Source organism: Patiria miniata, unplaced genomic scaffold (assembly GCF_015706575.1).
Source record: "Patiria miniata isolate m_02_andy unplaced genomic scaffold, ASM1570657v1 HiC_scaffold_20, whole genome shotgun sequence".
NCBI classification, from domain to species: Eukaryota; Metazoa; Echinodermata; class Asteroidea; order Valvatida; family Asterinidae; genus Patiria; species Patiria miniata.
In genome coordinates, this window is record NW_024037059.1 from 24,292,741 (window position 1) to 24,308,175 (window position 15,435).

A 15,435-nucleotide genomic window follows, 5' to 3' on the forward strand; every position below is an offset into this window, starting at 1 on the left:
ATGACTGAAATTCGTCTTGTGGCCAGATGGATGAAAATATTGAGACCAAATAACGTTTTTTTCGAAAAGGTATGAGTTGCTCTACGACTACAAACCTTAACTTTGGAAATTTGTGTCCTGGATGAAAAGATAATCGCGATCGAAAGATGTAGCAAAATCGCTACATCGGCGGCCAACAAAATTCAGTCTCTGTGGAAGCATCGGGCGTCTGGCCGTACTACAGAGCTTGCGATAGTACTGTACGGCCAGACGCAGTCGGGCTAGGCCTACTCATAGAGTCCAGCAAGATAAGAACATAATTGAAGCAGAAGAAGCAGAAATCGAGCATTACACCTTATTCTTATACTCTGTATAGCAAAAATGCCTTAGAAGAGATTTTTAGACCCTGGCCGAAGAATAAAATAATCATTTTAATAGTAATTGTAGATTGTGTTACATTTTTGTATCCAATTTGTTTACATAAGTTGTAAATATACGGTACATATGCATGAAAGAGAGTAGGTCAAGCGTGCATGTTGGCAGGTACCTGACCCCCACATTGAAAAATACGTATTCAATACGAATAATTGTGGGTAGACTGAACTGGGAACCAGTGTACTTTCACATGTACTACTGAGTAGTGTACGAGTCGAGTCGGACTCGCCGTACATGTACCCGGGCCCGTACCCCTGTGTAGGTTTCCTTATTAAAAGGCTACGTACGTTAGCATACGCAACTTCATAATAATATATTGCCGATCTTCAGAATGGATGTTTGAAGAATGAAGCAGTAAGGTAAATAGCAGATATTATTTTCATTTCGTTCCGATGTTGAGTTTCTGCTGGCGTTGGAAGTTCAGAGTGGCCAACAAACTAGCCTAACCCCATAAATGTGGCCAATTTACTGGACTACCTTAGCTGGAGTTACCCAGCCCTGAGTTTTATCATTGGGTTCCTAGATGACAACCCAATGATAAAACTCAGGGCTGGGTAACTCCAGCTAGGAGTCTAGACTACCTCAATAAATAAACTAAAGGCCACACTTGGTTGGAACATGTACAAAAAACACGTAGGCCCTAGAACTTTGTCAAATTTTGATTTCCACATTTAGGCTTAGTTTGTAGTTTATTTTAGCCCCATAAATGTGGCCAATTTACTGGACTACCTCCGTAAATAAAGGCCACACTTCCACCATGTACAAAAACATGTCGAACTTTGTCAAATTTTGATTTTCACATTTAGGCATACAATACTGTAGTTAATACTAGCATGAATAGTTTGTAGTTTATTTTTGCTTTACGCCGCCTTTAGTCATGTTAGTAGCATACTCACCCTCTTCATAGGCTAATCAGAAAGTGCTGCCTTTTTCAGATGTTTGTTTTTCGTGAAATTTCATGTTGAAATTTTAATACGCAAACGTGTGCAAATGAATCTGGGAATTTCACGAAATTGGCAGCACTTTCTGATTAGCCTATAAAGAGGGTGAGTATGCTTCTAAAGCTTTGAAGCCACTCTGGGCGCAGACATTTTGAATTTATGTGCGTGTTTGTAGAACACAATCAAAATAGATGGATTTAATTTTAAAAGTGTAGGCCCTACTCTAAGGGGCCATTCAGAATTTTCAATGTTTTAAAATTTCGACTTTTTTTCCAAATTATTTTGACCCACCCACCCACCCCTAATTTCGATTAATAAAAAAGTGAACATGTATATGTACATGCACTTGCATGTACTTGAACTTATACAGGTATGCCCATGTACATTTGTGTCTAGTTCAGTAACGGCGTGAAGTTGTCGGTCTTCCTCTTTTGCACTGGTGGCCTTCAGTTTTCTTGTGTTTTGCCAGCTGATATGCTGTTGGGAAAGACAGGTTGCAGTCTTGGAAGCCACAAACATGGCCGTGGTTTTGTCGTTTTCTGGATGAGGTGGATGATATGTGACATATGAGGTTGTGCCTGTCACGTGAGGTAGCTGAGAAAAACATTCGCTCGTACCCCCGCCCTGTTTGCAGGGGGGGGGGGGGGGGTACGAGCGAAAGAAAAACATCCGGTTTGGGCAGACATCACATCACAGGCTGCGGTCCTCATAGTCTTGGACTCCAGTGGTTGAATAGTCCAGTTTTTATAGCAATTGGTAATCGACGCCCACGGCGTGGTATAGGCCCTAGAGCCGATCTAGTACACCAGGTACCCTGCTGCCTCTGCACGGCCTAACCGCTACAAACACCTGGCGTCCAAGTCTACTGAAAAACCACCTCCCTCTCATGCCACAGTGGGTCTATATACACGTACATGACGTACATGTACAGTACCGGTACATATACAGGGGATGAAGTTGAAAAAGAAACACGCATCGCGATATCGGAAGGCTTGCGCGTAGTTCAGGCAAGTCGAAAGATCTATCTTTCTTTGTTTGTTTTTTATCTTTTTTCCATGGAAAGTGAATTTCGATTTTCAATTATTTAGCTTGACCCACCCACCCACTATTTGGAAAAAAGATCGAAATTTTAAAACATTGAAAATTCTGAATGGCCCCTAAGCTACTCTAAATGCAACGCGCAAGTAGAAGATATGCAAACAACTTGAATGCTTTATGATGGTTCAAGAAATGTCACAGCGAAAAGCATCTGCAGCAGAGGGATGCGCACGCGTTGCGCTGTTTGCGTAGAGCAAAATAACACGCTCACTTGCTGATCGTGCATTTCAGTTTTGGGCGTATCGGCTTCACTGACGCACCGGAACAGAATACAAACGCATATAAATAGACACAAAATTTCTAGTTCCCCATAGCTTTGTGTACAAACATGGGTACGCCCAGCAGGCATCACTTTGTACATGAGTTAGCGCTCTAGTAATTTAATAAAGCTCTAGCCCCACTAGTGTGGCTGCGGTATTGCTGCGCTGAACAGAGGATAGTGTACTGAGTGGAGCGTTAGAACTACAGTACGGTACCCTCCGTACCATGCTCCGTACTAACGCTCCAACGAATAGGCATACTTTGACTATACTTTATATTACTGACACACGGTATGCATTTTTTTCATACCCTGGAGGACCAAAGGCCCTAAAAAAAATGGTAAAGAGAATACAAATGAGAAAGACAGTTACCCCGGATAGATCTAGTTGGAGTTACCTCAGCCCTAGTCTGAGTAAGTTGGACTCTATGAATCACCTTTTTTAACATTTGGACATGGTCGGGTCTACTATCACCCGACCATGTCCAAATGTTAAAAAAGGTGATTCGTAGAGTCCTACTTACTCGGACTACCTCAGCCCTATATTTTATCATTGGGTTGTTGTCAATAGGGCTGGAGGAAATTGTCATCATGGACTAGCATGTCTAAAAAAATGAATACGAAAATGTGCCATTTTGTCCCCGTAACACATTAATTCCCCCTGGGACTCACCCAAACCTTGCGCGGCATAACCACTACACAGGTCCTTGAAGAAAATAATGATCCACGATGAAGATTCAGTCTACAATTGCAGTGAAAAAGGAGGCATTACTGACAGCCGATCAATATGTTCGCTGGCCAGAGGTCTTGTAGGAGTTTCGTGTACAAACAAAATTCGTGTTGAAAAGAATGGCAATGCGCAGTCGATTACCATGCACAGCGCATGCACCAGTCAAACTTGACTTGCGCTTTGTCGGCCAACTTCGGCTTCCATTCTACTGCAGCCGTGATGCGAGTGACAAGCCTCATACAATGTAGTTAGTGCAGCAGTAGCGCATCAAACAATCGTTGAGTGGTGTGCGCTTCAGCGCCAGTTAAGTTTGACTGGTGTGCGCCCTGTGCAAGGTAATCGACAGCGCATTGCCATTCCTTTGTACGCGAATTTTGTTCGTACACAAAACCCCTACAACAAGACCTCTGGCCAGTGAACATAAGTTGGTCGGCTGTCAGTAATGCCTCCTTTTTTCACTGCAATTGTAGGCTGAATGTTCATCGAGGATTGTTAAGGACCTGTGTAGTGGTTATGCCGGGCAAGGTTTGGGTGAGTCCCAGGGGGAATTAGTGTGTTACGGGGACAAAATGGCACATTTCAAATTCATTTTTGTATATGCTAGTCCATGTTGACGATTTCCTCCAGCCCTATTGACAACAACCCAATGATAAAATATAGTGCTGAGGTAACTCCAGCTAGGATAGATCTACACATTCATGACATTCCATAAGCATAAGACCCCTTAAATTGTTCCCAACAAGGGGTAATTTAAAAAAAAAGAACAGAATATTCTGATAAACCTAACGCTCACAATTAAATGTGTCTGCTGAGTGGTGTCATCCATTTCTTGGCTGATCCGTTGAGGGCTTGTGTGATGTCACTGTCGTCGATCGAAGAAAAAAAAGTCGCGTTGAATCAACGACTGTTTTGTGTAGTGATATCTGCCCCGCGCCAAAAGCCCATACTGTCATAGAAAGAGATAATCTGGCATAAACTTGTTTAAATGACATTGTAAACATGCCAAGGCAATGTATCATTCTGTGACCATGTGCAAAACACTTGCACTGTGGTCACCATTCATCAATATTAAAACTAGAATCGCCGGGCCTTATAAGGGATGGTTAATTTGCATGTGAATGCTTTCTGAAACTGAGAGCCCCGATCGATGCCAGAAGTTTGAACATTGAATGAATCCCTTACCTTACGATATTTACAGGAATATTTTCCTATAATTTTCCCGATCTTTTGCCGATCCACCAGTCTCGGAATTTGTACATAATTGTGTCAGCTATCGAGTGAATAAACCAAGTGCAATGTAGAAGGGAAATTTTCAACGCCTAACACATCACGTGATGGAGTTGTGCCAATCAATGGTCCGCAGCACGAACACGTGCGTCAAGGGAATTTCCTATGATGAGAAATACGCAAGCCATGTGACAGCTCCACATGTACATGTACGATTTACATGTACATGCACGCGTCATGTACTCCATTTATGTCAACGGGGTGGACTCGGTGCAATGAGAATTTGTGGAACGAACTAAAAAGGCAATATCGAGCGGAGTTGTTCCAAAATTCTTCAGTGTATTTGGTATGGCCTATATTATCAGATCCTTGCCAATCTGTTGATGTCAATGAGCTGGCGGTACCAAGCTTTTACTCTGTATTAACTTTTCGTCACTTTTGCATTCTATGGGCGCTGCCATCTTGGATTTTACCCGGACGAAACTACATGTAGTGACGTCAAATTAATCGTCCTTCCGGACTCATGAACACAATTTGTTTCAATGAAGCATGAACTGTTTGAATAAAATATAACCACTCAAGACACAGGTATGAATTTTATTGAAATATTTTATTGGTTTACATGACAAAAAAAGAGAAAATTAATTATGTTAGTAAAATTATAAAGTAAAATTACAGGTACCCGAATCTGTAATTTGGAACCGGTTCCTGACATCAACGGACGGGTACCCGGGTACCCGGTTCCGATGCACAGGCCTAATTTCTGACCACTTCAACCAATATTTTTTGAGCAAACGATCATCATTTTCGAGTTCATTTTGTTTATTTTGTTTAGCATCAGAAACCCTTCTGGGCGTGAGAGCGTGAGAATAACCTGAAATGCATGAGTCTCACGATCATTGCGTGAGAGTTGGCAGCCCTGGTTGCATCTCTATAGACCGACGTCCCATTGGTCCGACGTCCCATTGGTCCGACGTCCCATTGGTCCGACGTCCCATTGGTCCGACGTCCCATTGGTCAAACGTCCCATTGGTCAAACGTCCCATTGGTCAAACGTCCCATTGGTCCGATAAAACATACTGCGTACATGTACCGGTAGTTCCACTACTGGTTTAGGTTGACTGACCCTAACCCTAACCCTAACTTTAACCCCAACTCTAACCCTAACCCTGAATAAGCTGGATCCACCCCTGCAAGGCCACAAAAAATAATAGTTTGTTCCGGTTTTCCTACCTACCCTATTCTTAAAGCCCCCACCCTAATTTTTATATGGGAAAAATAAGGAAAAAACACCCCAAACCATCAATTTTTACTACAGGTACATTTTACCCTTGACTACATGCAGATGCCTCCATATGATTGTACACCCAAAAAATTGCTCAAAAAAAAGGAGAAAATTCCCTACCTACCTACCCTGTTTTAAAATGCCATGTAATCGGAAGCAGAACTATACTTTTTTTTTGCCTAACCACAATCTTGCCGCTGTGAGTGTCGCGAAGATATTAGGCATCTACTTCCAAAACGACTTAAAATGGGATGCACATGTAAAACATTTCGAAAAATGTGCGAACAGTAAGCTCTATACATGTATATGCTACGTCTTCTAAAGCGGCATAGTGTACCACACGAGGATTTATTAACGGAATATATCAGACCTCTTACCGAATATGCAGCACCAGTCTGAAGTGGAGCCCTGACTCAACACCAAAAACAATGCATTGAGAGGTTCCATAAACGCGCACTGTGGACAGTATTTGGAACTGCCCACACAACACATGATGAAATCCTCTCCCGCTGTTTGCTTCAATTGTTGGAAGACCACAGGCATTCACTTTGTGTTTCATTTATTCAAATATGACTTTAAAACGAACATCCAAGTTCCAAGATTTCTTCCGTACAACTACCAATGCAGACATAAAGTAAAAATTACAAAATTTCATTGTAAAACGAACAGAATGAAAAATAATGCCTTACTTTACCTTGTCCACAGTTTATTTATACATGTATGTCAGTTACTATTTGCAGTAGCACGTTCTCTCAGTTTAATCGAAATGACTTCCCTTTTAAAAGTTAGATCTTAGCTTACTTTTTAATTTGTTTTCTTCCACATTGTGTTTTGGTTCATTCCATTGTCCACAGTTTTTTATGTCAGTTAATTTTTGTAATAGGGCCTAACTATTTAAATCAAAGTCATTTCTCTTTTCCCTTTCGTGGAGCCCCATAGTTCTAGGGGCAGTTGTCAACTGGTTTGGGACATACATTTTACATGCAAGTCAAATAAATTATAAGTGGAGTTTGTTCTCTTGTACAGAACGGGGCCCTTCACTACACGATTGCTATTGAAATATTGTAAGAAATATACAAATGTGTATGATTGAATTTGATGAATTGCATGGTGACGATAAAGATTTATGGTAGCACCATGTGACAAATCTCTTTTGTGAGTTTGTGAGGTTCTGAAAAGAACCTCACAGTACATGTACATATTTTGTGCCACACAGCAGTATACGGAGGAAGTCCAGTATTTGAGCCACATGAATGGGGCCTAGCTAGTACCATGAATAAGTAGTTTCACGGTAATATGCAATGCCCCATCTTTTGTGTGAAAAAGCTTCTTAATATTGCGCTGTGTGTGTATTGTGACATGCATGCATGGACATGTACATGTGTACGTATGCACAATTCATAATCTTTCTTTTAGTACAAGAATCATTCAAATTACTCCTGTACTTTTGAAGTTAAGGAATTTTAACACAAACACCGTTTTTAAAGATCCGTCCATGGATCACAAAAAAGGTAAGTGTTCTTTCAGCAAAACGAAAACAATTTACATGCATCCCCATGAGAATTGTGTTCGTTTTGCTGAAAGAACGCATACCTTTTTGTGATCTGTGGACAGAACTTTAAAGCGGTGGTTGTGTTTAAAATTCCTTAACTTGAAAAGTGTAATGTGAATGATTCTTGTACTAAAAGAAAGCTTATGAATTGGGCTTTCATATCCTAGATTTTGAAAGTGCTACATGCAGAACTTCACTAAAACAATAGTCTCGAAACATGGGTTTCGTTTTTTTACTCACCCATATCAAGAAGTAGTAAAATTTTTTTGGCTTTGTACCTCCTTTGGGCAAAACGCGAAGCAGGTCTTGGAATACATCTGCACGTACGGTGGTAGGTATTTCCACATTCCTGCGGTTCTCCAGGCCCGCTAGTCACATCCTATCTTGTTCGTCTTCGTAACAAAGGATTGTGGGAAACCCATCATCCGTAACATTGAACGTAATTTTGCACGCACCAGCGTGCCTACGAACAAAATCTGTCCAATGAGAGCCCAAAGAGAATTTGTAGTGATGAGCGGGCACAGCATTGCATGGAATTTGACACTTACGGGGATTTTGTTGCGTTTGTACTGTGTACTTAATAATTTCAGTTTTCATTGTGTACGTGTATTAAGTGTCTTCACATCGATCAAGATCATTATGTTGAATCCAAAACACGTTGATTACGTCCACTTAACCTTATATTCATATAGTCCAATAGACCTCATTAAATCGTTTGATTTGATGCCACATTTTTGGGAATCCGTTCATGAAAGCGAGCGTTATGTGTGAACATGAGTGAATGCAGCATGCAAGAGCAGAAAGGATCATGCTGCTCTGTGTCAGCGACTCAGCGACGCCCGATGTCATGCGGTGTTTGCTTATTTGTCAGTTGAACATGGACAGTGTGCCACAGCTAAATAAAGAAAATAATAAGATTACGTGCTGCATTTTTGTCCATAAAAATACTTGACTTCAAAAAAGTGAAACATCTCCTCTTCTGGTCATCCCATTTCAAAAATTGAAAAAAATTTCAATATCTTCAAGCCAGCTTGACATCTTGAAAATAAACCCAGGTTCAATAAGAGCCAGAAAAAAAATCACTGAAAGTGCCTAGAATCACACATTTTAACAGACTAGTGTCTTGGTTGTGTAATTTGACCACGGTGATATGGGCAAGGTAAGCGTACTTTTCCATCTTGAAATAAAAAAAGCAAACAAAAAACGACTGTCACCTGACCCTCTCCTATGAAATCCAATGAAATCTGAAACTGATCATGAAGTAGCCATCTTAACGTTGTAAAGCCTTTGTTGTAGGTTAACAGCAGTAGTAGTAGTGGGAGAAATACAAGATTTCAAAACCCAGTTATCCTAACTTTTTTCAAATCGACTAACTTTTTTTCTGATTTCACCGGGATTGTCCATTCAGCTCACAGTCATCCCTACAAAATGTGACGAGTGAGGTGCTGCATGCAATGCCCTCCACAATAATTAGGTGTTGTTTGCAGGATTCAGTGACCCACTATATGTACATGTAGGTCTTTACACAAACACTCCAATCCAAAGCTGTAATGATGAACACATGGGTCGGGCCTCTCTGATCAGTGTAATGGGCAGGCTATTAAAGACCCAAGACATGCAAGAAGACTACACAAGTTGGGTCAAAAAAAGAAAAAAGAAACCCAAATGGCAGGACCAATTTTTGAATGAAGTTTTGCCTGTAGCACTTTCAAAAGCCCAATTAATGAGCTTTCTTTTAGTACAAGAATCATTCAAATCACTCATGTACTTTTTCGAGTTACAGAATTTTGAACACAAACACCGTTTTTAATTAAAGTTCTGTTCACGGATCACAAAAAGGTACATGTACATGTAGGTGTTCTTTCTGCAAAACGAAAAACAATTCACATGCATCCCTGGTCCTATGTGAACTGTTTTTGTTTTGCTGAAAGGACACTTACATGTACACTGTACTTTTTTTCATGGACAGAACTTAAAAACGGTGGTTGTATTTAAAATTCTGTAACTTGAAAAGTACATGAGTGATTTGAATGATTCTTGTACTAAAGGAAAGCTTAATCACTGGGTTTTTATATATCCTAGATTTTGAAAGTGCTGCAGGCAAAACTTCACTCAAAAATTGGTCCTACCATTTGGGTTTGGTTCCTACTGACTCACCCTGTACATGTACATATTTAAGCGAGTGAATGCAGATTCAGTCAAAGACCATTGAGCAAATTGGAGGATGTTCCAGATTTACTTCAGCTTGTGTCACACACAAATGGAATGCTTTGACAATTTTTATGGTTGGTTTTGAATATCCGGTTTCCAAAATTCAATCTGAATAAAAAAAAAACCCTGGATTTAAATGCCACCACTAAGCCATACAATGTACACATGTACATGTATTCAGACTTCAGCCATTCTGTTGTTGATTTCCATAGTGCATGCATTTTGTATCTGGGTCTGCATTACATCAACCCATAGATACAATGTACATGTAGGAGCTGGGGAAGTTGGCTGTTACAACTAATTACAATTTAGACCCTTTGTTGCCAAATAGACCATCAATGGCTTTCACATTGTTCTCTTACTCTTAGAACTTTAATGATGTAGTTCCCTCAAGTTAATTAAGTTTTCTTTCGAGTAAACGTTTGAAGATTTCATCAGCATACATGTACATGTATATTCTTTTGTGTTGACTGAGGTAATAAACAGTGTTTGAAGTGAGCTTTTCACAACCAATATCATTGGTGCCAGATTGACGGTCCGTTCCTCGCAGACTTGTATTCGAGTCACCAAACATCGAGTCCGAGTCACGTCATCCAAGTCCAGAGTCATGCAGGTCAAGTCCGAGTCTGAGTCACGAGTTACAAAGGTCGAGTCCGAGTCATGAGTCACTGTTCATGTATATTGGAAATAAATTTGAGGTACCGGTAGCCTACTGCTAAAACCTCACAGTGAAAATGTTTCCATTTTTCGCAACTTTTCTCTGATAACTGGAACTACATAACATTAAAGGCATCAGTGTGTGGAAAGGATAATCTGGTACCGAACACTATCAAGGTTGCATTACACAATATCAAGTGTGGACGCTGGGGTACATGTTTCAATACATAAATTTCACAAATTAATATAATTTTCGGAAACAAGCAAGCTGCATTTGTGTACAAAAATGTATGTAGGCCTACAGCACAAATGTACTTAGATGCATTTCTCCTGCACAGCACTAACTGTATCGCTTGCTCAGGAGAGGAACTATTATTATTATTATTATTAATGGTTTATTTTATTGAACTTTCACGGCCAAAAGGCCAAATTGCAGTTTAATTTACACACATTAAAAATTGTTATATATTAAAATTACAGTGAATTACACCGTGTGAAAGATGACATTAAAAAGGTAAATCACAACAACATACACACAACTAATAAAAAATTAAAATAATTCAAATCAAAAATTACAAACAAATGTAAATAACAATAAATACATTTACATATACATATGTATTGGTACATGATAGAATAATATTTACTACAAAGCATTGGAGGGGAGGAAGAAGAGGTCTCGCTCAACTGACGGCATCATTTCCTACAGACCACCCACGTGCACCAGCAATCCGAGCGCCAACCCGCACAACGCGCACCGGCCACGTCGCATATCTCGAACACATCCCGAGCAACAAGCGTTTGTAACATCTTCAACACCGCATGATGCGTGCCCGACTGCATAAAATACGCAGTCGCAGCCCCCCACAAAGATGGCCGTCATTGAGCGAGCTCTATACACTCATGTACATACCCAACCCACTAATAAGTTAAACAGAAACTGTGACCAACAAAGATTTTCTTCATCAACTCAGGAAAAAGAGGTCACATATCTTTGTTAATCAGATCAGTTAAGTAGGGAATAGAGCTGTAACAGTACCTGTTAGTCCTACAGCATATTGTGCTGAGATGGTCATTATTCCTTAACCCATTATTCCTAATCGGGGGCAGCCAGTCTTTGAATTTGTGGGAAGTAAGTAGTGATTTGCAAAATAATTTGTAATGAGTTGGTGAAAGAAAAGAAGTAATTTGTGGTAATTTGTGGTAATTTTGATTGAGTCCCGAGTCATGCAGGTCGAGTCCGAGTCGGAGTTCCCAGGGTCGAGTCCAAGTCTGAGTCATTTGTCATCGTGGCTCAAGTTTGAGTCCGAGTCACGGAAATTGGGACTCGAGTCCGAGTCTGAGTCTGAGTCACGAGTCATACAAGTCTGGTTCCTCGTTCCAAGATCTTGTAAAAATGGTTCAGGTGGAATAATAATAAATTTCACACAAACCCTTGTAATCAGTATTACATCTAGGTTAAACACGGAAATTGACTGGAGCGGAAATATTGATAATGCTGCATACCTTGGCAATGGAAACAAGGAACCATATGGCTTCATATTTATTACTCATCAAATAAACACAACTTGACCAGCCTTTGTTTTTTATTTGACGATGTGTTTATGACATAGTATTTAGATGTAAATATGGAATTTGAAAGTTTCATTATATTGACCTTTTCAGTGTTTTGGTAATGTCCATGTATTTGGTGAAAGGAAATCTGAAAATATTTGTATTCCTCATATTTTAGGATTACATGTAGCTGACGAGTGACGAATGCGAGTACATGTTCTTGAGATACAGCAGTTTGTGCATCTCTTTCTGCTGTAATCTTCATGTCATGGATGAAGTCAGAGGTCAAAGTTGAGTTTCCATCCCTTTGCAAGAACTGAGCAGTTTGGTGGAGTATGGACAGCTGGAAACCAAACCCCAAGGCTCAACCGTTTATTCCTAGGAGGCACCACAGTTTCTGTACAAGGGGTCAGTTCTTCAGAAGACTGGGCTCCAAATTTTTTCAGGTATATGTATGCACATGTTCTGTGTAAGTGTAATTATCTAACTGGCGATCTTAGAAATTGAAGTAAGTGACACATACATAAAATGTATTATGTTGTCATGTGCAAATTGAAATCTATCGTGGAGTACTCAGTAGTGCTGATTATTGCACAGATAATTTCTGGGATCAAACCAGAAGTTAGATGTCAAATCAATGCGTACACATACATTTTGAGTAAGTCATATTTCAGATTCAACATTAGGGTTTGCCATTCACCGACATGTAAACACTGTATACTCAGTGTGTAACCTTTCAAGTGAAAGTTGGAAATTTAGAAAAAATCACTCAGGTGGGACTCAAACCCACGACCTCCTGCTTTCTAGTGATGTAGCAGTGGGTACCGCAATGAAAGTATTCATAGATGGAATTTGTCTAACTTTCACTCAGGAGTTACACATGTAGTATACAGTGTTTACACATAAGTGAAGGGCAAAACCTGATGTTGAATTTACATCAACCCGACGCAAATTCCATCTTATGAATGGTCATATTTCAGAGAAAATAATTTCATTTTATTGTATTTGGTCAATGATGAAATGCTTAAATTAAGAAATGACTCTAGACTTAATAATCTCTGTTGTTTCTTAATTGACTTATTCATACCTGAACTGAAAATTGTACCCCATCACCCTGCATTTTTTACAAAAAACAAACCCTAAAGCAAGCCAACTTAAAAGTTTCTTACATGTATGTAATTTATGTACATGCAGCAAGTACATGTAGTTACCATAATTCATGGCCTTGCTACAGTGTACATGTATTTCAGATATGAAAAATCAGTAGTGATTAATTTGGCAGGTGTTTTGTGCATTGGATTGATTAAGTACATGTATGTCTATACATACTGGTACCGGGTAAGTTGGAATGTTGGCAATTCAAAAGCCAACCTTTAGTCAACGTGTGTGTTTCAATGACAATCATCTAAGAAAGAGATGTGAAAAACAAATCTGAAATTCTTTTTTTTTAATAATGTTGCATTTTGCATTGACATTTAGGATAACAAGAAGTACCCCGGTACATGCAGGTCATCTGTGTTTTTATTTTAAAATATAGTCAACTAACTGTCCCAGGTCGACTATTGGCATAAATATCAAGGTTGCTGCGAATTCAACTGAAATGGAGACATTGCAATGCAACAGTGGAACCAATATGTCACTGTCACAAGTGTTAAGCCAGCTTTACCTCTGTATCATAACAATGTCACTATCAATTCATTACACACACACACACATACATGTAGGTACATGTACTATACTATGCAGCTAGTGTACACATGTATATTTTCATCTTAATATACACTAAATGTGAAAAGCATTGCTACATTTGGACATGACTGAATATTTCAGGAATGTAAAATGTTTTTCCCCATCAACATTCCTTTTAATTTGAGAGTCCTTAAGTTTGACTTGGGTATTTCACACAGAAAAATAGGGAGAGACGGAAAGTATGAACACGATGTAATTGTACATATGTGGAAATGATGAAAGCACTTCCGTGATTGAAATCTAAGCTGTTAGAAAAACAGTTTTGATGAAGTTTCTACAAAAGTGTTTGCAGGGGAAAAAAGAAGTGGCAATGTTTCCATAGGGAAAGTCATGTGCTATTGTAATAATAATGCTACACCAGAAAGTCAACCCACGTTCATGATTTTGCATGAAATATATGTTTGCCATAGCGAGTGTAAATAACCTTGTGTTGATTTCCTCCCAACATGCAAATTTGGAATACATGTATCACAGATGAATTTGTTTTGTACATTTTCCAGTAAAAAAAAAATATTAAAAAAATAAATAAATAAAACAATACAATTTTAAATGTACCGGTACATACACTAAACAGGATAGAGTTTTTAGTGCTGTAACGGATCTCAAAGTTCGGTTCAGTTCGGTTCGGTTGCGGTTCGATTTGTTTTTCTCCGAACTTCTGTTCGGTTTGACTTCGGAAGTGCATACATAATGTACATGTCCGTACTACAATGTAATGAAAAGCATATACTGTACATGTACATGTCGGCCGTTTCCCCTGTTCGAACAAACATGTGTGTACCGCGCACGGTGTGACAGAAATAGGTACCGCAATTGCTATACAACACAAGTTGAAGAAGGAATCTCATTTTTGTTGTGTAAACAAAATACCATAATCATTTGAGTTTATCACGTTGAGAAATAAACATCGTAAATTGCTACATGTTACCGGTGTAATCTTGGCCCTCGGGCTATCCCGGCCCCGCGGCGGCCCAGCGAACTACATGTACATGTATGATCAAAATTTTCCCATGCATGCTGATTTGTTTTGCCGACGAATTCCGTCTGCGTCCGAGCATTCCCTGTGCACTAAAAACTTGCTTCGTGGCAATAATTGCTGATTAGTTTTGTTCTAAGAACAAACAGGTCCTTTTACTGTACTAAACTTATGAAATCATAATTATTTTTAGCAACAAGCTGACAAATAGCTACTGTAAAAAAAAATCACCTTTTCGTTTCGCGACTGACTTTCATTCTGAGGACGGATCCATTAATTTTGTAAAGGGGTGCTCCACCCTCTTTTGAGAGATTACATCATTTTTCGGTTAAATTCTTTACGAAAAAAAATATATTGCGATGAGTAAAAAAAATTTCATGGTGAAAAAAATTTAAATACTGATAAATTGTGCCGAGGAAAGCGCACCCTTTACCACAAATGGTTTGGTCCAAACCAGTGGCGCCCCCCATGAAACCTTGTCGCCCCCCCAGTCGCCCCCCCCCCACTGAGATTTTGAGTTTCTAAAAAAATTATCATTGATCTACATGACGCCCCCCCCCCCCATGAAATGTTCCAGCCCCCCCAGCGCCTCCCCACTGAAAAATTCCTGGCTACGCCACTGCAAACGCAATACGTCATTGAAAGCGGCAAGGCAGGGATATCCCGGCCACACTGTGCGGCCAAAGCAAGAGCACACTTTTCACGCATGGGTGCGTACAATTTTTTCAAAGCGTATCGTCCCCGATATCCTATTGTATGCCTGTCTAGAACATCGTAAATAA

At 39.7% G+C, this 15,435-nt stretch overlaps 1 protein-coding gene across 1 annotated transcript in view; it reads left to right on the top strand.

The window, feature by feature from the left end:
* The first annotated feature begins 605 nt into the window (after window positions 1-605).
* LOC119728272 (protein O-linked-mannose beta-1,2-N-acetylglucosaminyltransferase 1-like) overlaps window positions 606-15,435 on the top strand; it is a 36,480-nt gene continuing 21,650 nt past the window's right edge. The window contains exons 1-2 of the mRNA XM_038200440.1: window positions 606-773; window positions 12,107-12,374. Coding sequence (XP_038056368.1) covers window positions 12,264-12,374 — 111 coding nt within the window. The 5' untranslated portion in view covers window positions 606-773; window positions 12,107-12,263. The remainder of the gene's footprint in view (window positions 774-12,106; window positions 12,375-15,435) is intronic.